This window comes from Seriola aureovittata, chromosome 13 (genome assembly GCF_021018895.1).
Source record: "Seriola aureovittata isolate HTS-2021-v1 ecotype China chromosome 13, ASM2101889v1, whole genome shotgun sequence".
Lineage (NCBI taxonomy): Eukaryota > Metazoa > Chordata > Actinopteri > Carangiformes > Carangidae > Seriola > Seriola aureovittata.
The window spans coordinates 6,316,305-6,343,390 of NC_079376.1; the positions used below are offsets into that span (position 1 = coordinate 6,316,305).

At 39.0% G+C, this 27,086-nt stretch overlaps 4 protein-coding genes across 11 annotated transcripts; 1 reads left to right on the forward strand and 3 right to left on the reverse strand.

The window, feature by feature from the left end:
• The first annotated feature begins 50 nt into the window (after positions 1-50).
• On the forward strand, positions 51-3,251 carry dusp23b (dual specificity phosphatase 23b). Of its 8 annotated transcripts, none has more exons than XM_056393286.1 (5): positions 61-135; positions 570-600; positions 756-798; positions 1,058-1,337; positions 2,190-3,251. In XM_056393286.1, the coding sequence occupies exons 4-5, from the start codon at positions 1,068-1,070 to the stop codon at positions 2,373-2,375; spliced, it is 456 nt and encodes a 151-aa protein (XP_056249261.1). In that variant the 5' UTR covers positions 61-135; positions 570-600; positions 756-798; positions 1,058-1,067; the 3' UTR covers positions 2,376-3,251. The 8 variants fall into 8 exon arrangements, with proteins under 8 accessions (XP_056249262.1, XP_056249261.1, XP_056249265.1 ...); XM_056393285.1 differs by lacking the exon at positions 61-135 and adding an exon at positions 255-445; XM_056393288.1 differs by lacking the exon at positions 61-135 and adding an exon at positions 265-354.
• Positions 3,145-15,231, reverse strand: LOC130180366 (afadin). Its single transcript, XM_056393865.1, has 21 exons — positions 15,136-15,231; positions 13,699-13,891; positions 12,922-13,028; positions 12,641-12,768; positions 11,817-12,060; positions 11,542-11,687; positions 10,825-10,919; positions 10,426-10,697; positions 9,801-9,944; positions 7,173-7,371; positions 6,931-7,022; positions 6,742-6,831; positions 6,544-6,609; positions 6,346-6,419; positions 6,098-6,216; positions 5,843-6,007; positions 5,613-5,707; positions 5,076-5,216; positions 4,028-4,921; positions 3,323-3,422; positions 3,145-3,200 (listed from the first exon to the last, which is right to left on the reverse strand). Exons 1-21 carry the CDS (start codon positions 15,229-15,231, stop codon positions 3,145-3,147), a joined length of 3,516 nt encoding a protein of 1,171 aa, XP_056249840.1.
• A 912-nt stretch (positions 15,232-16,143) lies between these two features.
• slc22a3 (solute carrier family 22 member 3) lies at positions 16,144-23,701 on the reverse strand. Its single transcript, XM_056393276.1, has 11 exons — positions 21,337-23,701; positions 20,856-20,959; positions 20,588-20,742; positions 20,244-20,412; positions 20,015-20,132; positions 19,773-19,876; positions 19,419-19,633; positions 19,167-19,275; positions 18,091-18,203; positions 17,879-17,978; positions 16,144-17,440 (listed from the first exon to the last, which is right to left on the reverse strand). The coding sequence occupies exons 1-11, from the start codon at positions 21,733-21,735 to the stop codon at positions 17,392-17,394; spliced, it is 1,635 nt and encodes a 544-aa protein (XP_056249251.1). The 5' UTR covers positions 21,736-23,701; the 3' UTR covers positions 16,144-17,391.
• A 153-nt stretch (positions 23,702-23,854) lies between these two features.
• Positions 23,855-26,726, reverse strand: LOC130180015 (uncharacterized). Its single transcript, XM_056393280.1, has 9 exons — positions 26,534-26,726; positions 26,249-26,342; positions 26,029-26,082; positions 25,618-25,663; positions 25,389-25,516; positions 25,130-25,244; positions 24,493-24,615; positions 24,267-24,404; positions 23,855-24,019 (listed from the first exon to the last, which is right to left on the reverse strand). Exons 1-9 carry the CDS (start codon positions 26,703-26,705, stop codon positions 23,912-23,914), a joined length of 978 nt encoding a protein of 325 aa, XP_056249255.1. The 5' UTR covers positions 26,706-26,726; the 3' UTR covers positions 23,855-23,911.
• Between the last annotated feature and the right edge of the window lie 360 nt (positions 26,727-27,086).

Sequence of the window (27,086 nt, forward strand, 5' to 3'; positions counted from 1 at the left end):
TATATATATATATATATATATATATATATATATATAAATATATGAAATGATAACGGCTGCTGGTCTCATTATCTCACCTAGCCTTTCAAAACTGAGTTACAGTGACAGCTGTTTTCCACGCCGTTGAACCGGCTGGTAAGATTAACTCCTGCACTACCACACCTAGCATTGCAACAGACTTCAGATATCCTCGGTTGTATAATGTACTTGAAGCTACTGTTACTGTAGGGAGCGAACGGAAGGTTTGTCTCAGTTAACTTGGAGAATTAGCTCGATGGTTAGCTAGATAGCACCGGCTCGACAAGTAGCGGAACACTCACTCTTCACAAAGAAAACCCGCAAGTAACTTTGCAGGTGGTTTGCGGGAGAGACAGAGCTTTGAAACAAACTTGTTACCGTCTGACTATTGATTAACAGTGAATGTCTTCGCTTTAGCAACGAGCTGGTATGTATATGACACTAGCTGTTAGCTAGTTAGCTGTAAGCGGCTCTGAATTAGTTTCTTGACATAGTAGTTAAACTACCTGCTACGCTCTTGCCTTGTTCTTATGATCTTTCTGTAAAACTAGGTGGAGTCTGGTGGGTGTATTTCCACATCAGGTCTGTGTCTTATTCTGTTTAAACATGTACTATTAAACTAATCCCTCAGTAAGACACTGGACTATCTGGACCAGCCAGTATGCTAATGTCGGCTAAGCAAATAGCTGTTTTAAAGTGTCCCACTCCTGTTGTTTACTTTGTGTACTTTCTCACAGGCTCGACAACCGCTTCACCCGAATCAGTCAACTTGTTGAAAAGGTAATATTTGCTGAAATACTTGCTTCTACTTGCCAAAGCCAGGTAAAAACATATTTGCAGCATGTCTCACCGGGCCACTCTTGTATTAACGTGCATAACAATAGTACTATGTTAATGGACTTATCCCTCATTTTTAAATCCGAGAGTGTTTGATGCATATTTTCATTGCAAGTTTTCACTGCTTTATTAAATGGTTTAATAAAGCACATCAGTGGTGCATGCAAATAAACTTGACATGACTCTGTCTGTCTCTCCTCAGTTTTACAATCATGACATCGACCCCTCCACACAATTTCTCCTGGGTCGAGCCAGACAAACTGGCCGGACTGGCACTGCCAAGGATGACATCTGAATACCAGTACCTGCTGGACAACGGTATCAAACACCTGGTTTGCCTGTGTGAGAGAAAACCACCTTACCATGACTCGTGCCCGGAGTTACAGCTGCACCACATCAAGATAGCTGACTTCACTCCTCCTTCACCGAGTCAGATCGATAGATTCCTCTCTGTCGTTGAAGAGGCCAACTCCAAGGGGGAGGTAAGATCTCGGACACGTGATAGATTGTGATGTGATGGATGGTTATGCTTCCATCCCTAAGTACTTAAAGGACTCTCCAGAGTCAAGTATAGTATCGTACGCTGGCTCACAAGCTACAGTTCTGTAACGTTAAACATTTGGCATCGAGCTTAGTTGAGCCCATGAGATAGTGGAAGGGAAAAACTGCCTTTCACAACCTTGCAGTTTCTCCAAAGAGCATGAATCAGAAAGCGAAAAGGTTGTAACAGACTTTGTCAGTGTATAGAATTGCACACCATGTTGGCCTGCAGGTTGACCGCAGACCCCGGGGTTGGCGGTTCGATCCCCAGCTCCCCCGAGCTCAGGTTGCGTCCGGTGTCAACGCTATGCCAAGTAAAATAGTTTTGATCACAACTCACGAACAAGAGAAAGCAGTGGTGCAGTTATATCAGCACACCAAGTTACATTTACAGGGGGAATTTAGTGACACTTTTGCATCGGTTAGGAAGCAGATGTAGCAGTGATTAATATAGTTAATAAGTACAAAAACAATAGGGAGAAGTGCCTCAGTTATACTCCTAAATTAATAATTTATTATGGAGGAATAAGAAAATATTTTATAAAACCTACGCTGAATCAAATATGTGGATGGTGATTTGAGTAGTTGGTATTGTTTGCTAGAAAAAAGTAACATCAGCAACTACTTGATCTAAATTTTTGACATTTAATTTCCTTGATGACGGACTAATCATTCAACTGTTTCAGCTTGTAAAAATAAAGTGTAATTTCCTGTCTCGTAACAGAAACTAATGCAGGGTGTGTGCATGGTTACAGCTGATTAACCAAAGTAAATATTGTATTGTTCCTCTTCAGGGTGTGGCAGTGCACTGCATGCATGGCCATGGGAGAACTGGGACCATGCTGGCCTGCTACCTGGTGAAGACGAGGAAGATTTCAGGCATCGACGCCATCAATGAGATCCGCACACTGAGGCGAGGCTCGATCGAAACTCATGAACAAGAGAAAGCAGTGGTGCAGTTTTATCAGCGCACCAAGTAACTTTAAAGTAACACGTTTGCATCTGTTAGGAAGCAGATGTAGCCATGATTATTACAGTTAATAAGTACAAAATGATGGGACGAGGTGCCTCAGTTATTCTCCTAAATTAATACTTTATTATGTAGGAATAAGAAAATACAAATCAGATCAAACCACTGAAAGTCCCGGACAACAACAATGAACTCAAATGTTGAAATTACCATATGCCCTTGTGACATTTAACTACGACAAACATTTCTGCAGTTAATACATACACACACTGCCCTTTTAAATGGTACTATATACTGTTTAGCCAGCACATTATTACTTTTCTTTATATAGACATGCTCTTCTTCTGAGGTTTCTGTTTACACAGCTTCAACCCTCATTTACGCACTGGACGCCAGGGAAAAGAGACGCTGACGCTCCTTGAATGTGAGCTTTTCAGGAGCCGTTGGTCTCTTGATTTTCTCCTCCTGGTTTCTGCAAGTAAACAATGATATGAGAAGAAATACTTGAATTTTATTACATATATGGGACACAAACAGCACATAGTGTCATCTGCAGATTTATTTTACTCAGGGATTTTCTTTTCAAACCCTTGTAAAGTGGAGAGAAAGAAATTTAAGAAGCAGAATAGGCTAATGTAATAATCCTGCTGTGATGCTACACAGCTGTGCATATACATTTGTTTCATTAAGTCATCATGAATAGAAATGCTCCATAAATAGCCCTGTGTTAGATTTTATTTAATTTTAATGTTTCTCTTCAATTGCCAAAAAATATAAACTCACTCTTCTGATGCCATGTTGTGAGCGTCTTCAGTCAGTCCGGTTGGTCTCTGACCTGCCAGACACAGAAATGTTGCAATTGAAAATAAAGAAAATATATGTTTGATGAGGACTGCCTCTTTTATGAAAGTGACTGCAAAATATGACGTTATTTTTTATTCACAAGTGAAAAATGACCTGTCTCCGTGTTGTCTTCCTCTCGGGAGAGATGATTTCCTGTCTGCTTTTCCGACTCTTTCAGTTGGCTGTTGACGTTTCCTCCAGAGCTTCTTTTGCTCTAAAGATGGGGGGGGGGGGATCAGATTTAGGTTATTATGGCTTTTTAAATATCACCTAAGTACACGCTGGTGAGTTACTTTTGTCGCTTGCTGATACATGGAGATCCACTGATCTAAAGATATTTAGCCTGTAGTCACAGAAATAACCTGATCTGATTCAAATACTGATCTTATAGAGTGTAACCAGAGAAAGTAGAAACATTTAAAACACTATAATACACTATGATCATGGAGTAGTAATTTACAAGTTGTGTTTTAGTTTAACCTGTGTCATGTGAACTACCACTGTCCCAAGACATTATAAACATGTTTTAACAGGTTAAACCATAATGCTATATGATAAATAAAATCTCACCATATGTTTGGTCGCAGTGTTAGGGGAATCTCTGTGTCTCTGTGTTATGTATCTCCATATGTTATGTTTATTTCTAGAAGTTATTAAGGTATTAAATGTTTCATACACTTTCCTTTAACCTGGCTAATCTGCCTACATTTCCCACAAAACCTCTGGGCACTTCAAAATTGACATGCACAACAAAATGAAGTAAGAAGATATTTTAGTGTGGATTTTCCCTGTAGCTGAGACCTGTGACGTGTGTGTCACCTGTGCTCTCGTCTCCAGCTGCTGTATCGTCACCATCATGTCCAACTCCTCATCTTCCTCCTCATCCTCATCCTCTCCTCTCTGCTGAATCTCCTTCAGCCTCTTCTGAAACTGCCACTCCAGGCTGAGTTTTCGGAGTCGGTCGTTCTCCACCGCAGAGCGCTGCACTTTAGCCTGGAGCTCCTGCACCTCCTGCTCCAGGAGCTCCACCGCCTGAAGCCTCTGCTGCTTCTCCAGCTTCTCCTGGGCCTCCCTCCTCCATGGGTCAGACAGCTCCTGGGGGTCTGTCTGCTTCATAGGGCCCGTTCGCTGCTTCTGTTGAGTGGGAGGCTCTTGGAAGGAAACATGTTTTGTTGGAGTGATGCTTACTTGGGGTTTTACTGCGTGACCCCTGAATATGCTGGGTTGTTGTTGCTGCTGTGATGAAAGCGAGGGCTGAGGTAGCTTCTTCATTGCAGAAATGGGGCATGCATAAATATGGTTAGCTTGGTTTTGTTCATGTCCATTTACTTTAAGAGTTTGGCTCATCTTCATTGACAGCAAAGACGAACTCTGGAAGGTGATGAGAGGAGGATTTGACTGTGTGTTCACTGCTCTGGTTACAGGGATGTCTATACGTATGGGCTGAACCGAAGGCGTAGGTGTTGGATGTTGTGAAAACGGGGCTCTCCAGACACCGGCGCCACTTGTGAGAGCGCCCTGCTGTCGTTTTTTGGGAGAAGTGTTATCAGAGAGGATGTCGTGAATAGAAACACTGGAGCGAATTGGGAAAGATGAATAGTGGTTCATGGTTTGATTTGCACTCCGCTCCTGCTGCTCCCACGTGTTCTGCCTTTTGTCCAGCAGGGGGCCTCCACCATCCATACACAAGTTTTCCTGTGAGCGTGCTTGACGCTAGAGGAGTAAATACAAAGGTTTTAGTAATATTAACCTAGTTCTACTTATCACTTCATGAACACTAAGTCAATTTTCCTTTGTTTCCTGTTCAGCTAATACAACATATGATGATATATGACATTTTTAGAGCCTGAAGAATGTCAAGATTTACCATTAAGGTCTTCTTATTGGAGCTCTGTCCATCCAAAGGTCTAAGAGACACTTTCAGTGTTTGCTGTTGTCGACTGGATTCAGATACGTTCTTGTCCTGGGATTTAGGGGTAGGAAGTGTCAAGTATTCCCTGTGAAATGTCTGAATAGAAGACAAAAAAAGTGTTTTTTGTGTCATAAATTCATTCAAAAGCTGCAGATTTTTGTTACTATTCAATATTTCCCTCCAGTTTGGGTGTTAAGCTCACACAGTTTTCTAATGTGGCCAAGAAATTGGGTGGGAAAAAAAAATTATTTTAACAGATATTCAAACTATTGTGGGAATGCCTATATAAGCCCAGGGCAAATAAAGTAATAATACAAGCATTTTAAATGAAAATGTGGAGAAACTGTAAAGAAATATGAGATTTTCCCAATTTTCAGATTAAAATCACTTTTGTCATTGTCAATAAAAGTTCCTGATTATATTTCTAGTAATTGTGTAGCCTTTACCACAAAGGTTGAAAAAATAAGGTCTACTAACTAACAAATATCTCACATCAGTGCAAAGGTTGATACTTGAAACAGCAGCGATGTTGCTCCCTCTCACAACAGGGTCAACAGGTTCGTCTCCATCCTCCAGGCAAAGGTCTGCTGAAATAAGGAGAAAAAATAAACACACAGGAGTTGTTCTTATGACTCACCCTCAAGCATTAAAAATATTTCACATTAAGGCATTTACTGTATGTGCCTGGGAGCAATAAGTGATCAAAATAGAAGTGCACCCACTGGTCATGTTGGGGTTGGACCGATAAAGCTGCCTGTTTCTCTGCATTATCTGCTCTTTCTTCCTTTTGCTGCTTCCGTGGAGCTGTTCTGAGGGACCAGTGTCCACCACACTGTACAGCATGAGCTCTTTACCGCTCTTTAGCTCTTCAGCATTGCTTTTATCACCTTGTGAAGCAAGAAAATGAGAAGTCTTAATTAGGTCACAAAGGACAGATAGTGAAATAAAAAATAGTTTTATGTTTACTTGGTTCTTACTTGCAGTCCTCTCTGGACCTGGTTCGCTCAGCAGAGCCTCCAGGCCGTGGTAGCTCGCTGCAAACTTTTCAACCTGTAAGGTCACAACAGGGCCGGTTTGCACCATGATAGTTGCTGCCCTAAATCAATACAAAATGAATAAAGTCAACATCCATTCCATTGTCTTATTAAACTGTTAGCAACACAGCCTGTCTTTCATTTAAAAACTATGGGGACCATCTCACAAAAACACACTGTTATGTAGCTACCTTTCTTGGCTTAGGCCGACCAGGCTTCGACCATCCACACTGAGCAGCTGGTCCCCAGCTGTTAACCTGCCATTCTGCACACAGTAGAGACACACAAGATTTATTTCAAGCTTTCCTTGTATAGTTTCATTCAAATGATTCTGCTGTGTTTTCTATTCACACGTCAAGTTAAGCTGAATTAAAAATGTGAGATCTCACCATTTCAGCTGGTCCTCCCCTGACAATAGATTTGATATAAATCCCAAGGTTACCCTGCCGTGCTCCCTGTGGCAAAACAAGAGGGAGGGTGTTAATTAGCTGAGACATCTAGCAGATAGTTTCTGTGTTTGAATAGTTCCAGTTAGTGAGCACATCACAATTAGGGAAAAAATGTTTAGTCAAATTTGAGGTAGTCACCTTGGCAGCCACGATGCTGATCCCCATACCGCTGTTGAGAGGTTTGTTCAGTGTGATAGTCACAATCTCTGGCTCTCTGTGTGCTGCTTTCTGAAGAAAAAGAATTAAACGTATGACTGCTGCATAAATGCTTGATTTTATCTTGAAATTAAATTCTATGTCAACACATCTGGGACACTGAGTATTTACCAAGTACGTGCTCTGTACAGAGGGTGTAGACTCAGTGAAATATACGGTCCAGTCACCTTTGGAGTTTGGCTGGGATGTTAAAGAGCAGAGTCCTGGAAGAGAAAGATTTCATCCAGTACAAATACCTGACAAATAACCTATTCTAGGTGTGTTTATCTTATCTTTACAATACAGCCCTGGGATATGATTTTCGGATTTTGACATTTTTTTAAAAATATGAAAGAATATTCAGTGTCCCATACCTTTTCGGCAAATTGGCTCCAAAAACTCCCTAAACCCTGGAGGGATCCCTCTCACAGTGTCACAAGAGTATCCTCCCTCTGGCAGCAGGAAGGGGAGGTGGAGGTCAAGGCTCTCCTCCAGCTGGATGTCCCGTCCTTCACTCCGAATCAGGTTGTCTGCTGAGGCCTGAGCAGCCGTCACTACAGCATCGATCAAATCCTGCAGCGAGGACGACAAGTGGATCAGACAGCGGAAATATTTCAGGAAAAGGTCGTTCTAGTATATAGATTGACATTTGTCATTCTGTGACAAGGCTCCAATCTGCCTGCTGTGACCCTGAGCAGTGCTGAAGACCTCCCTGCAGACCCTGCAGATGACCCTGAACTCTGTCAGTGGAGACAGATTGTTGATAATTCTTATATACTTTTAATGAAGTAAGATTTTGAGTGCATGATTTGTAATGCTTTTAGTGACTTCAGTAAAGATCTAAATACTTCTTTAACCACTGGCAGAGGAAGAAGCTGTTATAATGACTGGAATTAGTTGGTGTCGTCATGGTAACAGCAGTAATAGCTGTCATGGTAACAGCAGTTGAAGCAGTTCCCATTTGCTATATTCATATTTTTGGGTTTCAACTCCACATATAGCTAGCAATTTAGTTGCAGTAATGCTTACAGTGTACACTTTAGTTTCACTACTTTACTAATCTAACAAAGCATGCAACATAAAGATTATAGGACTGATAAATCCATAAACACAAAAACAGATCACACTTATCTCCAGAACTTCTTTGTAAAAGCTCAAATAAATCAAATTTGAACTTAATTTCTCTAAGGTTCAGTATCCTCCTCAGCATAATATTTCGGACAGTAATGTTCTAACGTTTCTTCAGGTTCAGGCTTTTTGAGTAGTAGTATTTTTGAGAGCGTTACTGTTGTACCAATGTTTATTTCAGATAATCTTTTATTTCTTGTTACTTTCTAATCAGTACTCATGGTAATTCAAACAGTAACGAACTTAGCCGTTTTTCAGTAAAGGCGGGATATTTAAATTGACAAAGCCACGCCCACTGCTACTACCGATGTCCCAGACTGTTTTCGTTGGTTCGCGTTAGCTGCTAAGTAGCTAACAGTACATCAGGTGCCACAAATGTTTAGCTGCCTCAAGGTAGAGTTTTCTAACCTGCTGTCAACAGCCTGTGACGACGACTGCGTCTCTTCATTCTTCAACAAGCTAAGTGTTTGTTGATTCCTGCTGTCAGTTTTGGCTAAGGTCAGTTGTTGTTTGTGTGTTTGGCTAACACAGCTACTCGACTAACGCTCTCTTGCTGTATTTTGTGGCTGTTTTATTTGTGCTTTTATACTGCTTTCATCTACTTATGTGAAGTATTTGCATTGGTACTACCTGCAAAGTAATTTCTTGTAGTGGCTGGACTCTTTTTTCAAAATTCAATTTGTATTAGTTTTGTTGTCTTAATACGAGTTTGTGCCTCTACAATCTATTAACGTTAGTAGTTAGCTAGCTACATTAGAGTCACAGATAGCATCCATTAGTATTGGAAAAAAACAGCTGTTTTAAAAAGGTATTTTTCCAATCCTAAAACACTCTTGCAAACAATTGCATAAAAACATATATTCTGTCTGCTGAGATAAAAATATTTTTAACCTAAGTATTTCCTCACCCTAACAACTTCCTCACTTCTCGGTTGTTTTTGTAGGACACAGTATAATTACAAACACTGTATTGTGTCTGAATATTGTAACACATTTTTTAGTGCTGTACAAAGTGAAGCAAGGAGGTGCCACATCCAAAACAGTTAATGTTGTTAACCAGCCTATTAACCTGTCTCTCAATATAGATGAGAATGAGACAAAGTCAGACTTTTTTTGGCACATGCATTGTGATGCTTTCATGTTATTTGATAGTTATGGTGATGAAATATTAATGTTTGTTTGAATCTTAGTGGCTGAACTGAGTTTGTACCATATTTCCAGTTAGGTTGTTGCTGTTGTTTAGGAGGAGTTTGCTACTGGCTTATTGCAAACCAAGGCTCTAATTGAGAATAATATTGTAAATGAATTCTGTCATGGCCATTTACAAAATTAATGTCCTGTAATAATAGCCTAATGGAAAACTTGATTTGGCTTTTGTCACCCAGGGGATAGGTAGTCACATTAAAAATTTTTTCACACACCTCATATTCAGCAAAGTATTAGAGAAATATTTCACTCAGAAGCAATCGGGTAATGTGACAACTCGCTTTACTGTTCTTCATATATTATTCATCATCATATTCGTCATTGTTAATTATTCATATTATTAAATCTATACTGCTGAGCTTCTGTTCTGTGGTTGAGGCTACTGCTACACTTGGCCACATGCATTGTAAAACTTAAGGTTATATCTATATAGTGGTCATTTGCTATGTACCATATGTGTATCATATCAACACTGTGTCCTGCCTGTCCACATGAATTGGCGACTGAGATCCGATTAGTAGTAGTACTTTAATTTCTTCAGATGATTCCTTTTGATATCAAAAATCTCTTGCAAGGATTTCACTCAAAAGCAACATCACATTTTTAGTTGCAAACAGGAAAAAAAACAGAAGCATAAAAGTAGTGGAGGAACACACCCAAAGTACTCACAGGGGGGATGTGAGGCTCATTGTTTGCGTAGAGGTAGCCTGCGAGCAACGTCTGCAGCTGCAGTGAGTTCAATTTGAAACTGGTATTATGGATGTCCTTCGCGTTTTCCATTGAGTACTTATTCATGGTCAGGAGTGCGGTTGCCTAGAAACAGCCAGGCAACAGTATTTTAACATTTTGTACTAACTGAAATATCAAATATATGGTCAGACACTCAGTAAAACCTGAGATAAACACTGAAAAGCATGAACAAATTTATAAAGTAATTGTGTTATAAAGAAGCTCATATTGAATGTCATAATATTTGACCAACAGTATGCAGCCCAAAACATAAAGGGAAGACAGCATTTCCTCCAAATGCTGTCTTGCTTCAGTGGAAATGCTCTAAAACACAGTTTAAAGTATAATGAAATGCTCTTGCATCGATTTACAGTGATGTAGTGTTCCCATTACTCAAACTTAACGTTACTGAACAAAGAAATAGAAAATGTGCAAAGAAAATAACATCTGATTCAGGTTTAATGCTGTTTTTGTGGTTGCAGAAACCGATCTGATATTTCCTAAAAGGTCAGTCTAAGCCTTGTTTTTACCAATATCCAGACATGTAGTGCAGGGAGGGACCAACCTGGATGATGTGTCCTAGGTGGCAGTCAGCAGCCAGCTCCAGGCCCTGCCTCTCTGCCCAGGCTTCAATGGCGGTGAGCCTCTGGCGGAGAGCTGCTCCCCAGTAGTGGGAGCGCAGGCCTGGAGTGTTGGCCTCTGGGCTCATGAGCTGGTTGAAGAGCCAGGTGCTGATGAAGTGGAAGAGCTGGGAGAAGAGCTGGATGGTGAGGGCAGGGTTGACCCGACAGCGTCGTAAGAGAGACATGGTGTTCATTAAGGTGTTCAGCACCAGCTCTGTAACAAGCAGGACAGAAGTGCTAAGGCTATGTCTTGCAGCACTGCAGCTCTTCAAAGAGTGTTGAACTACATGGTGTACTGGGTGAAATAATTATTGTCTTAGTATTAAATTAATAAATGTTACCTATACCAGCTGGCAGGGGTCCGTGTTGCTCAGGATCAATCAAAAAAATTGGCAAGTGCTTCGTTAACTCATTTTGTAGACACTGTAGCAGGCAACTTGGGAGAATAAAACACACATAAAAACATAGCCTTAAGCTAACGATCACCACACTACCTAGGTTGGGAGAATACATAGAGAGATGTATTCTGGGGCGGAAAATTATTATTTTGATTATTGATCGATTTATCTTTGTTGGGTTGAGTTGTTAGGTCTGAAAAATATCATAAAACATTGAAGGAAGTGATCCACGTTCCCTAAAGCCTGAGGAATCGTCATCTTATTGCTCATTCTGTCAAATATTCATCATTGCTATCATATTCACAAGGTGGGAAAAAAGCATGTTGCAATAGCAGAGCAGTGCTGAAGTGCATGTGTATACTGTATGGTTGGGATTTAGGAGTTCAGGGTTGCTCTTGCAGTGGGAAAGAACCTATTTTTAAGTATGTATCCACCAAAACTGGTGGATAGAGACTTGCAGTGGCCTTTGAAAAGGGCAAAATCTTGAGATGGTGGAGAGTGAGTTGAGCAAGGTCACATATGATTTTAGCTACACTTCTGATTACACTTTTGTTGCACAGTGACCTGTTTGATGGGAGGAAGAAGGCTTTGGTCTTAGATGAGCTGTTGAGTATATGCTGCAGTAAAACTCTGACTCAGGCTGCAGGTCTGCTGATTTACCTGTAGGCTTTGTGCACCAGGTGGGAGAGATCCAGCTGACTTTGCTGTGTGAGCGGGCATAGGTCTTTATCATGCTTCAAGAAATTTAGCAGCTCAGAGGAGTTGGCTATCCAGAAGGCGAGAGCCCCAGCGATGGTCTGCTGCCTCTGAAGGACAAATATAGCAGTGATGTCATTTAAACTCAGAACATCTGGTATTTAGTTTTCCAATAAACTGTTATTCAGTCTTATCTGTGCAAATGTAACAAATGTAAATAAGTGGTTTCTTTGACTTGCCTGGATGACCTTCCCTGTCATGGCCACCATTTTGTTCGTGATTGAGGTTACACTGTGTGTTCGTCTTGAGGGTGGAAAGCCTTGCCTGTAATGGCGCTGCAGAGCAAAGCGTCCCACGGCATAGAGAATGTATGCAGGTGAGAGCTTGAAATGAACTGTGGAGGTGTTGGTGTAATTTATGACTGCAGACAGGAAGGCCTCCTCAGCTGAAATGTAAAAGACACCAGCAGGGGGCAGGAGGACAATATGAGAAGGAAGGGCAGTGAGTGACCAATTTGAGCATTATTAAACTAGAAAATAGCACTGTGGAAGGAAACCTTTTTATTTTATACTCACAGTTGTCACATAATTTAATCCCAAATGGTAATCCAGGTTGATCTGAAAAATCAGGATGAAGATTTCCTGAGAGCTTTTCTCCTGTAGTTTTGCAAAGAGAAATCATATGAGGAATATAAAAACCTGATTTGCAGCCATCCTGATTATGTGGTAAAATATAGTTCTTATTGATTGGAAGTGAAATATGCCTGTATTGTATGCATGGTTAGTACATTGCTCATGCACTAGACTTAACTGTCCATTATAATTTCTATTTTTGAACAATTTGCAGATTACTCACCCGGGGCTGCCTGACTCTGGTGCTTTTTGTTGTCTGTGCAATGTTTTGTTTCATGGTGAGGCCCATAAATGCTGTTGTTCAGTGGCTTTTCAGTTGACCTGGATATTGGATTTAAAGGGCAGGATGTTTTTCTGATAGTTAGGTACAGTGGGCCTGGGGCCAGTAGTCTGAAAAATAAATATTCATAGTGAACAATGAAATATTTTACCCGTTCTCATCTACTGAAACCTTGTCAGCAGCTTTAGTTTTGCTCTTCTCTGTCTTCTTTTCTTTTCTTGACAGTGTCCTCTTGAAGTTTTGGATCATACCTCCTTTCTCCTTCTCATGACAGTTTTCCTTTATTGTTCAACACATAAAAAAAGCACAAATATGAGATGGTGTGTGAGTTAAGGAAAGAACGACAGACTAGTATATCATACAATTAAATCATAATCTAGATACAACTGGTTAATTAATGCAATAAGTAGAATAGGTTGAGATTTAGGATACCTGGAAACTCTCCTTGTCTTTCTTGAGCACAAAACGTCCTTCTCTGTTTTCTGAGTTCCAGTTTAATTGTACAATCAAAGGTCTCTCATCCAGGTCCAGTTTGCGTTCTTAATCCACATATGAAACAAAGAAAACTAGTCAGAGTATAAACCTCAACGGTTTATGGAACAGCTGGACCAAGAGAAATCACATAAACAGCCTAAATGAGCAGGGAACTATGGGCATTACAGCATGTTGTACAGTAATACAGAATTGTATAGAAAGCTAAAATTAATTATTTTAGTTATTTTAGTTATCGATTAATCTGCCAAATAGACTTTTGATTAATTTTTCGGTCCGTTTCAAACAAACGTTCCACATGAAATCCTCAATGTTTTGTTCTGTCTGAACAGCAGTTAAACACCAGAAGATATTCAGATTGCAACTATTATCATTTAATTTGCTCATTATTTTGCAATTAATCATTTTGTCAAAAAAAAATTGAAAAATACCCATCAAATCTTTCCATATCCAAAGATGATGTCTTGTTTTGTTCGAGAAAAGTCCAAAACCCAAAGATTAAATATCCACATTAATGACAGTAGCAGTAAAACATTTGTGTGGTGTGGTGGGGGTTTGTGAACTTTTTTTGCCTTCTGAAAGGGGCCATGCCAGAAAAGGTTTGAGAACCACTGATTTAGTGTGACAATTTATCCACTGCGCTACACAATCCCAAATAGGCAAAGACGGAGCCGGACTCAGTCTAACTGCAATTACCCTCTGTAATTCAATGCTTACCCTTCTTGGCTTGGATCTCATACAGGGAATAACTAGTAGTCAGCATTTTCATATCAGGCCTGAATTTCTCTGAGAGAGTTTCAATGATCTCATGAGTTGAGGAGTTGCTGCAAACACGCAGGCATTTTGTGGCCACATTTCCTTCAACATGATCCTCAAAGTAGAAGCGCATCACGCCGTGAAACTCCTGGTTCTGCCAGGAAACAGAAAACGGTTTGTTTTTTAGTGTGTCCTGTGGTTTCTGTTCTTTTCATGTTCATCTTCATTCTGTTAATTGTACTGAGACAATATTGTTGAACAGACTTTGAGAATATATATATATATATAAATAAAGGCCAGTCTTCCATTTATAAAATGCTGCTTTGGATTTAAATTTAAAAAGTGAAAATGTCCCCTTCTCAATGTAGTGTTGTAAGATTCTTAAATGATACCAGAAAATTATTATGAATATAATACTTAGTTGCAGCCCCATAATCAATATCATGAGAGAGAATGCATTTCATGAAATTTGCTGTTTGCTGAACAGGAAACAGACAAGTAATAAGACCGAACACAGAGGAACAGAGGGGCAAAGGATTGTAAGTGTGACACAGTAAAGCATGAGCTAAAACTAAATGTACAGAATGTTTCATCACCAGGTCAAATCATTTTAGGTCCCTACAATGTATGGTCACAACAAAATGAACTTTAAATCAGATCAGAATCGTATCAAGGTTGTACAGCTGTGCCTAACACTTTAACGCTGACCACCACTGTAAATTACTAGCGTAGTAGTATTTCTACTATTGTTGTATTTCTATTACTACTCTCAGTTGCATATACTCTAAATCTGTCCATGACTTTGCATAATTATAACTCCATACTGTCCAAACTGATGACATTGTTTTCTGTATAGGGCTGCAACTAACCATTATGCTCATTATCATATAAACCACCACTTTTGTCTTGATTGATCTATGCAGTGTTTTGTCATCATCTGCAATCAATTAATTAATTAATTAACAAATTAGTTACCCAACTAATGACTATTTTGACAATCAATTATTAATTTCAGGAAATTTTCAAGTAAAAACTTGTTCCAGCTTTTCAAATTGCAAGATTTGCAGCTTTTCTGTTTTTGATCATAGTAAACCGAATACCTTTTGGACTGTTGGTCAGGCAAAACTGCAACTTGTGATTGGAGTTTTTTTTTTATATATATTTTCTTACATTTTATAGATAAAATGAAAAAACGAAAAAATAATCAGCAGATTAATCAACAATGAGAAGAAATGTTGCAGCTCTACATAAGTACATTACAGCTACTGTTAACAAAACAGCTCTAAAAGCTCTTAAGGTAGATCTAAAACTGTCTGACAGTTGTGCAGAGACTGAAACTTTAATCCAAACTAAACTTTGTGGTGTATGGAAGCATTCTGATGCTTGCAGGCGACTCACCTCATCAGGTTGGCTTATTTCAAACAGGTCCAGTCTGTTGTTGTTCCACTGTCTGATGACTTTGGCTAATTTCTCTCGGTCTTCCTCCTCTGGCATTTTTCACCAATTAACCTCAAAGTTTATATCTGACAGGCTCCTGTAGATTTTCTCCAGAAAACGACAGAGAGGATAAAAAAATCCTGTGACTGAGAAGTTCTTTTCTGTCTTGCGTATTGTATCTATTAAGGCCCCACCCCTTCTTTAATTTATTCCCCATTAGTTATAAACTCATTATACTGAGCAGTGAGTTCTTAAACATAATTGCCTACTTCATCCTCACATCCACATCCCCTTTCGAAGCCCCCGGACCCCTCTGACCTCATTTAACGGGTCAGTGGATCTTTGTTATGTGAGGCAAACAGTTTCCTAATCATATATCCATCACCGGCAAGTGATTGCTATCTTTATAGTCGACCAAATTTATCGTAATTTTCTCTTTGTTATCATTTCCATCAACAAAAGTGCATGTTTTGATTTCCCACTAGCGTTTGCTGGTGCAACTATTTACATGTATTTCGATTTATAATATATTCTAACCATGCTCCAGAAGTTGTCATGTGATTTTGAGAGTGTTCAGTAGTCTCAGAGACGTTTCCACAGTCGCCATGAGAGATTTCCATCCTCCTTTTCGCAGCGACATGGATATTTACGCTTGAGGGAATCCTACTTCTCATGCATACCAGTGATTTTCAACACAATTTATGGTAACATGTCTTCCCATTCAGTCAGCACTATGTATGTGGGGCAGCTTTTGTTGGCTGCTCTGAAGCTTTCTGGGTAAACCTACAATGGAACAAAAGACTTAACAAAACCAACCCCTCAATTAGATATACAGTACATCATAAAAAACTGAACAATCAAGGGTATTGTTGTCTGGATGCTGGAAAATGCAAAGAAGATGCATTTTAAGGAAAAACATACTTTCAGTTCATGATGATACATTTTACAAATAGGTTCAAGGCTACAGTCCATCAGTATAATTCTGTTTATTTGCATTTATGTTTAAGAAAGAACTCTTTTATAAAAATACAGGTTAGGGATTTTAAAACAGTAATCAAAAACTCAAGAAAAAAGTTATTTTGCTTTTGTTCCTTACAGTTGAGAATATTCAATATTATTATCTAACAAAACCCATGAGAAGACCAAAACCAACAACATGTTAAGTGATGAGTATGCTGCTTCAGAAGGTCTTGTCTCACAACCCAGCCTTCAGTTTCTCTTTCAATAGTTTTGGACTCCCCCTATTCTTTCTGTGGCACTCAGCCCCAATTCCATTTGATCCCACGTAAAACTTACACTGTAGTGTTTAGTAAACATTACTCGAACAGGAATAAATAGAGCATTTGTTGGGGACTATTTTCAGTTGCACTAGCAAGTATTAACAGCATCAAGATGACTCTTATGTGAGACTAACTCAGAATAATCTACATTGCCCATGTTTATCAAAAATGATAGAACATGTCACTCAGTGCCAGTGTCACAATGTGTTTTTAATAGTTTTTGAACAATGGTGGAGCTCTATGTCACAGGGCTAAGCTATATCAAGCTTTGGTCACACAGAAGATACTTGTTAGTAGGATCACCTAATCGTTGGTTTTGGTCTTTTCATGGGATTCGTTGACAAGAAATGAGCCTGTAAATGTTTGTAAGTGTGTGTAAAGTGTTTTATAAATGGCCACCTGGTGGCGCTATTTGATATTCCTACCAGTCTTATTTAAATCACTTATCAAGTTTTTGACAAATCCTCCTGTGACAGACAAATGCACAACAACAAAAAAAATATTTCTGCTCCTTTACAATAACATCTGTAACGCAATCATCTGAGACTTTTATGTAATTTTTAAGTATCACCACCCAAAATTCCATACCGCAAGGGGATGCAAGGTCCTCAATCTTAATATAAAAAAACATAATTTGCACAAATTAATATTGTTGAGGTGTGAGGTTGCATAGATTTGGATCCTCTCTTCATTTAATTTTCAAAGGCCTCCTGTGTTGCATCCCCTCACAGTGCAATAATCTAGTTAACACCTTTAAAGTCCTCTGAATATCAAATGTAACACAAGTCTGCAATAACAACCACTGCAGTACATTTCATAGGACTGTTCCCTGGCTGTACATCTAATGAGCAGACTACAGTGAGACATCATGTATATTGTAAACACCGCACAAATATAGAAAATAATTCAGTGATGTTGCAGCTCTTCATGGCATCAATCATATAATCAAGTCGTTTCCCTCTGCATTCTTTGACTTGTCTTTCCTCCTGTCAGAAAAAACAAGTACACAAGAAAAGAACATTAATGATTAAAGCATCAACATTTCCTCTGCACCTCCTTATCATAAATCTAGATATTCTTATTTCCCAGACATCACTGACTGTCACCTTTTCTCACACCTTCCCTGCTATCTTTCTCCCCTCTTAACACCTTTTTCCTGTTGTCAAAAACGCTTTTTCTGCTTCATGTATTTATTAATATTATTTAGTACTGTCTTTTATTGTAAAACATTCTTGAAAAACAGTTATTAGTTGTCTTCTTAACACTGCTTATTATTGGTTTCTCATAATATTGGCAACACGTGAATTTAAAGTTTTTAGGTTGTTGTTAGTGTTGCATTCATTATAATGTGCTCTGGATAAGAACGTCAGTTCATGATGAAAAACATAAATAAATCTAATGTATTTATTATGAAATCCATTTACCCATTTAGATTCTCTACATCCTCTATGGTCTCTGGCAGGGCGACTCCACTCATTTCAGGTAACATTGTCACCAATCCACTGTACAGTATTGACATCACACCTGAAACAAATTTAACATTAAATGGCAAAAGATACCTTAAATTGAATTCTCCCTATATATCATTTTAGAGGGCTAAGAACATGGCGACATGAAAAGGAAGAGTAAAATCTACCGTAAAGAAAAAGAGGCAGCTCCTGCCAGATGCTGGCCAGTCTGTAGAGCAAGAATGGGGCTGCAATTGCTCCGAGGTCACTGGCCGATGAACACACTGACACACCCAAATTTCTGTGAGGAATTGAAAGTAGATAGTCATAATCAAATAAGATATACAGAATGTTTCTTCAATTTGCTTTTTTTAATTTTTTTAATTTTTTTAATTTAACCTTTATTTTACCAGGCAAGAAACTAAGAACAAATTCTTATTCACAATGACGACCTTACTGTACTAGCTGTACTTCGGTACAGTGGTGCTTTCAGCTAAATGCTTACGTCAGCCATGTTGAACATGCTGATGCTGTGCAGGTATACTGCTCACAATGTTCAGCATCTTAATTTGGTTTGTTGGCATGCAAACATTTGCTCAAAGAAAGGAAAATTGAGGGATCACCCAAGTGTATACAATTGCTCCTGGCGGTAATATGAATGTGTGCAGCACACATCATTGCAGTTCATCCAGTAGTTGTTAAAACACAAAACCACAAATGTGGCAGTAGAGGAAAGGTCAGGGGATCAACACGTCATTAAGATATGTGTGAGAAGCTTCAATGTCTGTACAAAGTTTCATGGCAATCCATCTAATAGTTGTTTGACCAACCAACTGACAGACCAACATTGCCAACCGGATTTTAAAAAGATTTTAAAGATACAAAGGGTATCTTCTTAATTAGTGTATGGTAATTGATTCATTTTATACAGTGAAAACTGCTTCTAATTTACCTAGTAAAACAACAAATATGTGCTTGAATTGTGGAAGTGAAAATGTCCCTAGGTAGGCACAGATGTTTGTTACCTAAAACAGTTTCTGTCTTTTCTGCTTAAATGAGTTCAGGCATGTTCTACAAAGAAGCTGTGTTTTTCACTTGGATTTGAACATTCACTTAAAATTTTTGCACTGGCAGGCACTTTTCATCTTTTCGTCAGCTTATGTTCTTGTTAGTCTGATGTGCACGTCAAATGCAGCTTGTTTATCATCTTTCGCAGCTCATAAAAAAACAAATCCATATCTACCAACACTCAGTGTTTTCACACCTCAGAGGTGTCGGATACATCTCTGTGTTTGCAAAGTTCACAGTCTCAAATCCAATGGCAACAGCAAGCCTGCCGATGATTGCAATCGACTTTTTCAACCAGGCAAAATCTGTAAGACAGAAGAACAAAAGCCCAAGTAGAAGCATCATCCCTTTACGAATTGAGGGATTGTCATTACCAACAATTCTTCAATCATCACACCGTTTTTTCAGCTCTTCAACTGAATCCACATGCACTATCAGCTGTACTTACCCATGGAGACAAAGGGAATTATGAGACAGGCAATGCCAGCAGTGAAGTTGGAGATGGCCATGAGGGAGCGTCGACCGACTCTGTCGACCAGCAGGTAGAAGATGAGGCCGGTTGGAAGCTCCACCACAGCCGAAATGAAAAAATCTAAGAAGAGGTTGTCTCCTGTGATCCCAAGCCGCAGGACCAGGCCTTGAAACACGACAGTGCTGGTAAACCTGGATGAGAGCAGAGGAATATCGAGTTAAATTTATTTTTTGAAATTGCCAACACATCCTCCAAGAACCATAGATATGGTATTTTATAATATTATGTAGTGGTAAACAACTCAATATAAAATCACAAGAACTGACTTACCAGGCGTAAATTAAAATTAGTGTGTTTTTTCTTATAGTTGGTGTCCTAAACAAATCCATAACCGATACAGGATTTACATCTTTCTTTTCCTCCAAAAGAATTATCTGAAAAATATTATATTGAATGGTTAATCAGAGGTGGTAAATCATATTTCCAGATTTACATTTGCATCGGCAAATCACAGCTCCCAAGGTAAACCAAGACAAAATCAGAATACACGATCTTTCAAAATATTGACATACCTCTTGAATATTATGTGGTAAAGATCTCCCATTGCATTTTGCAATGTCAGCAGTAACTCTCATGGCCTCTGTAGTTCTTTTTTGTGAAAACAGCCAGCGTGGAGATTCAGGAACAAGCCTTTAAAAAAAACAAGCACACATTTGTTGTGGATTCAGTAGCTACATCAGAACTACTATAAAGATGAATAAGACTGGCTTATATGAGGCAAACCATATACTGTATTCTTACCAGTGGTATGAGATGAACAGAAAGCAGGGCACGCTCATGACCAGCTGCAGAGTCCTCCAGGAAGACAGGAAGTAAGCCAGGCCAGGCAGGATGCACATGCCAGTAGAGTAGAAAGTCCGACTCGCCATGGAAACGAATTTCCTGTTGTCTGATCCAAAGAACTCGATCACTACATCAAAAAAGATAATAAGTTAAGGAATACACTTTTATATATATATTTGTCAAAGCACAGATGATTGACAGATGCAGGTTAAAGCCAAAATATGTGGAGGACAATATGATCATTAATAAGCAGGATCAAATATGTAGCCAAGCTTAATTAGAGGTCCAGTGTTTGTACATACCAAGTACATAGGTGGCTGTCCATGCTCCCTTTCCAAAAAACCCTTGTAAAAATCTAAAGATGAGCAGCAGCAGGTACCATGGCGACAGCATCACCCCTACACCTGAGATACCAAGGCCAAGCATTGATGCAATCAAACATGGCTTTCTACCAAACCTGTGAAAAGACCAAACAGTATTTATTACTGTTACAACTGATTCAGTACTTACATGCTTGTCGGTGGATATTGTGAAAAGAAAACGACTGAAATGGATTGCTGCAACACAAACCTGTCAGCCAGGTAGCCAGTGACGAAAGCCCCAACAAAAAATCCACATGCCAGGAAAACTTGATTCAGATCAGCGAGCCAGGATTTCTCACAGACCAGTGAGAACTAGGAGAAGGAAGATTTAAAAAACATTTCATCCAAAACTAAAATTAACAGAACTATTAGTGGTTTTTATAATTATGTTTTTGACAGAAATAAATAACACAATTAAGGATCCAGAAAACTGAAATGAAAAATTTTGAAAAGGAAGCTGAAGTTTGAAGTTTACACCCAGGAGGAAAAGGGAGCAATCATCTAAAATATCTCTAAACAAAGCTTGCCTGAGTTGTTTCTAGTTCTAGGGCAGCTTGGTTTGTGTAAATAGAGTTGCACAACATCACATGATTATTACTTGTGATTTATGTAGTACAGTGAGTTTCCTCCTAAGTAATGAGTTATGGGATCACTGTTCATGCTGCCAGGTAGAAAGAAAATATACCTACCTCAGAAACAATAGTGCTGTGGCTTTCATCAAACACCCATCTGCCATCACAAGGCACCAGCTCAGTTGCATTGGAAGTCAACAGCCAGTTAAGTTCATTGCATTTGTTTTGGTTTTTGCTCCAGTCCACATCAAACCTCTCACAGTGGCTGAAGGATCCTGACTGTTCAGAGTGGGGGACAGTGACTTCACGCACCTCGGCCTCCGTCCAGCCACATTCCTCCCGGAGGTGCTCAGACCCAGGGCTCCAACACCAGTGATCCGGAGTGTGCGCTAAGAAAACAACCCCGACAAATACAAAAGCAAAAATTACTAATGGAAATGACCCAAGTGTAACAATCTTTTTCTGGAAAGGTCCAAAGTCTCCTATGTGGTTGATGAGTTTGTCTACATTTGCCATCTCTGCTGATTGTTTAATGTCTGAAATAAGATCCTGAGTCTGTTAAAGCAGCTCCAATCTGAGAATGTCTAAGAAGAGACGCGTCTTTAAAGAGATCAGTGGGGCCTCAGTGTTGATCAAAGTCCCTCATTCTTTCTCACTCTTCAGTTTACTGGTCATCTTTTCAAGGAATTTTGCAAGCCTTCTCTGACCATTAAAAGTGCAGCGTTACCAAACTGCAGTTTATGGCCCCTCTCTGCAAAATCCCAGGCCCTTAGCCTTTTGTTCCTGCACCATCCACATTCCAATCAGGGAAACAGTTTGTTTACCAACTTTTTCTTTGCTTTTATCAGGGGCAATTTTAAGACCATTAATCTTATTGATTTGAACCCTTGACTTTCCTGTCGTGGCACCAGCAGGTTGGCACTTTTGGCTTTTTAGTGAAATACTCTGACAAATATTGGTTGAATTGCCTTTGCCATTGCAAGAGACATTTGTGGTGCCCAGGGGATGAACCCTAATGAATTTGGTGATTCCATAATTTATCCTCTAGCAGCACCATGAGGTTGATATTTGTGGTTTTGCGTGAAATATCTAGACAGCTATTGCCATAAAGTTTGGTGCAAACATTCATGTTGCCCTCAAATAACTTTGATGATCCCTTAACCTTTCATCATCCTTTATTTTCTAATCAGTAATTGAAACAGTTTTGTTCACTACAATGATGAATGAAACATCTGTAAAGTAATCGACACATGAAAAACATGGTCTTAAATTGCTCTGCATGTTCCAGTTTATCTGAGGCAAACCGCAATGATTTCTCTGGGCAACAGACCCAGATTAGCCTGTGAAATGCATAGGTAGTTAGAACGTAGCATAATGTGAACATTAACCAAAAATGGAGCATTTCACAGAAACAAGATATACTATAATCCAGGTTAGTGAGTTCTCCTTTTTCAAACCTAAATATATTTACCATGAATGATGCAATCTCTTTCTCTGGGTTAACTGCTTACACAACCTTTCTCTTACATGGTTTTCTGAGAAATTGACTCATCTAATTGTCTTTGGTTGACCTTGAGCAGCGTGATATATTCTGTGCTTGTCATTGAATGTTGAACCATACACAGAATATCTTTTAGTTTCATAACCAGCAGCACGTATTGTCCTCGTAACATCTGGCCTCACTCCAAGAACCTCATACAGAGTCACAGTCATCACATGTGCTCTCACAACATATTATTCAAGTTTAAGATTAGACTAGAGTCTTCAGGTAGAGCCTTTTGTAAGATACTTAGCATATAAATCACATGAGAGTATTATGTTCAGCTACCTTTGTGTATGTTTAATTTATCTCAGTCTTATATTACTGTATACTGATTGGATAGTAACCAGTAACTTCCAGGGATGGCATTCATGTGGTGAACCATACATTTGTATTTTGCATCTCCCTTTATTTTATATTTTTTTTAGGCTTTAATTTTATTCTACTCATCTATTCTATATAGTATATTTATGCTAAATGCATATATTTATTTTCATTTGAATACCAAGAATCTTGGGCATTAAAATGTCCTTCTGTATGACTAAAGCTCAATTTTATCTAATCTCAAAGTACAGCATGTTAGTGCAGTCTTTTCTACTTTTGAAAATTTGCAAATATTGTGTGCTGTTGGGATTGAACAGAGAAAGACCAGTACAACAACATCACAAACCGCAGTCCCAACCCCTCAATGAGCTATACAGAGATAAGATTTTTGGTTGCAAGGGTTTTCCATGGGATAGCATTAAATTTGTCATGTGTTCCTATTATTTTTCCATATACTGTATGTGGCGAATAGAGGCAGGTAACACACCACTCTGACCTGAGCTGAAATAATTTACTCAGCTAAAGAATTACAGTATAAGCCTACAGCAAGAGAATATACAGAATAACAGAATTTGTTTGATTACAAAATGATCTCAATCAGTTTTGTTAAAGTAAAAGGTTGTTAATTGTACAGTAATAGTTTATTGGACGTATTTATCTGTGATTGTAAACCCTCTAAAAGAACATGTTGCATTACGATTCAGGATTTACGAACTCTGCTTAACAGTCACTCTTATTCTAAACTTGGTACAAGAAATTTATCAGCCAACGTCACCTGCTTCTGTATTTCTTTAATTAGTCAATGTTGTGTATGAAGGAGTTTAATCTTCACTGCGCAGATAAAATGTCCTCCACTGTCGGTCGGTCTATTGGACTCTGGCAGCGGTGAGAGAACAGCACCCTCCCATGTTCGTCCAAAACAAAGTCGCCTCCCAGCTGGAAAGTATAGGTGAAACAAAATCAACAAAAACATGTACAAAACCTTAATATTTTCTGTTAAAAACCCAGCTGATGAATAGACAAGTATTTAATTATTATTTTATATATATTATATATTTTAATTATTGTATTTTTGTGAAGTGAGAAGCTTCACTGGAGAATTCGGACTTTGGATGCCTTGCACAAGGACACAACAAGTTCTGCTGCTGCCGCCTCAAATATCCTCAACACAGCAACATTTTACCTGAAACATGTCGTCTTGTATTGATGGGAGTTCTCTTGGAAACTCCATATTATCCGCCACATACTCAGCATAGAGCAGCATGTTACTGAAGTTTAATACTTTCTTCAGAGATGCCTGCAGGCCGAACGCAGTGTATATCTGCAATACCCAACACAAGGTTCATCAGTCAAAGTATGAAACTTGTAGCGGTATTCTGCATTTCTGTTGCATGGTGTTGACTCCTGACCTTTCTATCAGGGTCCAACAGCATGTCGTACCGACAGCCTGTCTCCTGTAGCCAGTGTGAAGCTCCCTCCCGACAGCCAAATGAAACAATCACCACTTCCACAGAGTGTGCATCCAGGGATCTCTGCAAAATTATGTAATTTTTTACATCCAAAGGCAGCTATGCCCTTTACAGCATTTTAAACAGCATTTCAAACGGTTCAAAGATGCTGATTTTCAGGATTGCGGTCTGAGGTGATTGTGGTTATTTCTGAGAATAATACTGCGCTTAATTCGGTCAGATTCATTTGCTTCATCACTGAGAGGTTTTCTGTCAGCCACAGGAGGAAAAAGACTGGAGGCTGTCCAGTTTTTGCTCTGTGATTATGCTGAGATCTAAAGTCAGTTAAGAGAAATAATTCACTCAGAATTAATAATGAACTTAGAGCACGTAACAGAACAAACATTTAACCAGAGGAGAATACTCCAAACTGATAATTAAATTCAACAGCTGGTATAGTCATGAGCACTTTTACAATAAAGGAGAGAAAACAGAAAACGGAGCATTAAGATAAGGTCAAGTGTACATCATCATGCTTTCACTACATATAAACATAATTTCCTGTAAAAAAACAAAATATGAGCTGAAATTTTGATACCTGACTCTTCTCCAGATCTTTAAGATGGAGACGGCAGAGCAGGCAGGAGAACTGACGGATTAACACCAGCAGGATCTTTTTACCTTTCCCAAGATATTTCTGCAGTGTCACTGTTCTGAGAAACACACAGAAACTCTGAAATGCTAAAGTGCAAAATAGAAAATGCCAACACAGAAGTTTTGATATATGTATTTAGTCAGATAATTTGTGATGTTTATTGACAAGAGTGGTTGTGTAAAAAGAAAGGAATCAAACTCACTCTCCTGTCTTGGCATCGATGAGCGGTGTGTCTGGTGGAATACGTCTTGATTGATTGTCCTCAGTCAGTGTTTTAGCACTAAGTTGCAACTCATCATCCAAACGTTGTAGAAAGGAATCCCACTGCAGCTGTGTTGCATTGGACACACTCGGTAAGAATAGAAAAAAGTACATGCGATAGCGCTGTGGAGAATACTTTTTGAGATTTTTTTTAAATTTAAACAACTCACTGCGAGCTGCTGAAAGTCTTGCACAGCATCCTGCAAGGCTGCACAACTGGAAATGTAATGCAATAAAGTTTTTAGGGTTGTTATAGTTTATTGGGCCTGTGACTTTGACCTGTGAGAGGAGGTTTACTATTGCAAAATTCTCTCAGCAGATTTCTTTTTTTCTTCATCAGGCCGTCAGTTACAGCACTTTTGGTGGCTGGAGTGAATTTTTATCCCATTTAGACATATAAATATAATAAATATAAATATAAATATAATTGAAAGCCCTAAAAATAAAGGTTTAAGGTGGATATTGTTGATGCAATATCTAGATAACAGTCATTCGTCTGTTCCTCACTTGTGTCAAATGTAGTTTGGTAGTTTTGGGTGCAAAGCTCTGAGGTGAGGACTTCATTAAGAAGTAGATCTTACTGATTGTTTTTTGTCCATAGGTCCTCTGCATCCTTTTTCCTCTTAACAGACAGACTGTGAAATAATAAAAAAAAAATCAAAGTAAGCATCTAATTTGTTCATATATAAGAACAATGCTGAATCTGTGACGCTACGTGCTTCATAAAACTTTTTTAAAATGTGTTTTTACAGTAGCTTTTACAAGTACAGGCTGTTTATAGACTGTGGAAACTGCCTGAACCTTCTGTACAAGCCGGCAGCAGCTTCAATCAGGCCCAGCAGTGACTGTTTTTGCTCAATGCGGATTTTCTGTCTGATGAATTCCTGGAAAGAGCCTGTGAGAGATAAAGTGCATAAAGTTAGCATGTAACAGTCTGTTAGGGTTCATTCTTTAAGTCTAATGATTGACAGGCCTCCTGCTACCCTTACGCAGGGTACGACTATAAATCGTCTGCCAACTGCAGAACACGGTGTCTGCATGTCTATTTTTATGTGCACTTGTCTGGCCACACAAAATGCTGCCTACCTTCTTTGCTGTCCTTTTCGGCGAGGTCCAGCAGAGCTTTTCCATTTTCAACAAAAGCTGTGAGAGCTTTTACACAGGAGAGCGCAGTTGGGTTTACTCCTTCTGCCATTTTCACTTTGAATGTGCACCTGCAATAGTTGCATGAGATATGCACCGACTTATCAGTGTACATCTGTCAAATAACCTCTGCTGTCGCTCCAAGTCCACTTCGGACAAATGGGGAAATAAAAGATTGTCTGCTGAAGCTCCGTTTAAAGGGGAACTCCACTGATTTCACACGTGAATATCAGTTCCATCGTTTTTGATAAGTAGCCTACTGCTCAGCCTGTGGAAACATTTGTATAATGTTTTCTGTGGCTATGGAGGCTTTCCTTTTTGTTTTTAAGAACTTTATTTAGAACGATGTCAGATAAAACAAGGGTGGCATAACTGCTATAATCCAAACAAAAAATTGGGAAAAATGATCAGGCTGCATCTTCAGAAAAGTGAAAATGCAAAGGATCTTATCAGCTTGTGTTGTATTTTTCACACTAAAGTCATCAGTATAGTTAAA